Genomic DNA, 1518 nt, shown 5'->3' on the forward strand with positions numbered 1-1518 from the left:
AACTTTTTGAGATTTTCACTTTTTATGGGTTTTTGAATTTTTCAACACACATAAAAACAGAACATGTAAAGTAAGATAAGAAAAAAAAAGTAGAAAACAACTTGAAAAAGAAACATAATCATGCAAATGAGACCTATATAGCAAGGATGCACCAATGAACAACATAAGGTCACACAAGAGATATGAGTCAAGGGATGATACTGACACCAATGGTCTTACAGAGAGATTCAAACCATGGATGATCAAGAGGTTTAATAAAGATGTCTGCCTTCTGATTGTCGGCGTTGATAAACTCCAACCACACAATTTTCTCCTCTACCAAGTCTCAAATGAAATGATATCAAATTTCGATATGTTTAGACTTTGAATGTTGAACAAGGTTTTTGGATAGATTGATGGCACTATGTTGTCACAAAAGACGAACATATTGTCTTGAGAGATTCCATAATCATGAAGTAGTTTCTTCATCCACAATAGTTGAGCACAAAAACTCCCTACTGCAATATATTCTGCTTCAACCGTTGATAGAGACACTGAATTTTGTTTCTTGCTCATCCAAGACACCAAATTATTTTCGAGATAGAAGCAACCTCCTGAGGTGCTCTTCCTATCATCGACACACTTGGCCCAATCAGCATTTGAGTATCCAGCTAGGCAGTCATTTGAATCTCTTGAGTACCTAATCCCATAGTTGGATGTACCATTGACATAACAGATGATTCTTTTGACCGATGTCAGATGAGACTTTTTGGGAGCTGCCTGAAAATGTGCACAAACCTCGACACTAAAGGCTATGTTCGGCCTACTCATAGTGAGGTAAAGGAGACTGCCAATCATGCTCCTATAGAGTGTTAGATCTACTTCTACACTGGCTAGATCGAAGCCCAGTTTTACCGAGGAACTCATTGAAGTGGATGCATGCTTCTTGGACTCTAAACTAAATCTCTTTATGAGATTTTTGGCATATTTCTCTTGGGAAATGAATATCCCATCTTTCTGTTGTTTCACTTGAAGACCTAAGAAGTAGTTTAGCTCCCCCACCATGCTCATCACAAATTCCTTCTTCATTTCTTCTAAAAATTCTTGAGTAAGGTGATCAATTGTTGATCCGAATACAATGTCATCCATATATACTTGAGCAATAAGGAGAGATTACTCATCTTGTTTGACAAAGAGTGTTTGATCGGCTTGACCTCTCTTGAAACCATGATCTAGAAGATATGAGGTGAGACGATCATACCACACTTTTGGTGCTTGCTTTAGCCCATATAATGCTTTCTTCAATCTTAACACATGGTCTAGAAAATGTGGATCTTGGAACCCCTTTGGTTGCTCAACGAATACTTCTTTGTTCAAAAGTCCGTTCAAGAAGGCACTCTTCACATCCATTTGGTATAGCTTGAAATTCGTAATACATGCTATAGAGAGAAGAATTAACTCTAATCTTGCTACGGAAGCAAATGACTCATCAAAGTCTACGCATTCAACTTGAATATATCCTTGAGCCACCAATTTAGA

General features: G+C 37.5%; 1 protein-coding gene across 1 annotated transcript; it reads right to left on the reverse strand.

The window, feature by feature from the left end:
- Positions 1 to 315: 315 nt before the first annotated feature.
- On the reverse strand, positions 316 to 1128 carry LOC126703857 (uncharacterized mitochondrial protein AtMg00810-like). Its single transcript, XM_050402922.1, has one exon. The coding sequence runs from the start codon at positions 1126 to 1128 to the stop codon at positions 316 to 318; it is 813 nt and encodes a 270-aa protein (XP_050258879.1).
- Between the last annotated feature and the right edge of the window lie 390 nt (positions 1129 to 1518).

The sequence above is a fragment of the Quercus robur genome, chromosome 10, assembly GCF_932294415.1.
Source record: "Quercus robur chromosome 10, dhQueRobu3.1, whole genome shotgun sequence".
NCBI lineage: Eukaryota > Viridiplantae > Streptophyta > Magnoliopsida > Fagales > Fagaceae > Quercus > Quercus robur.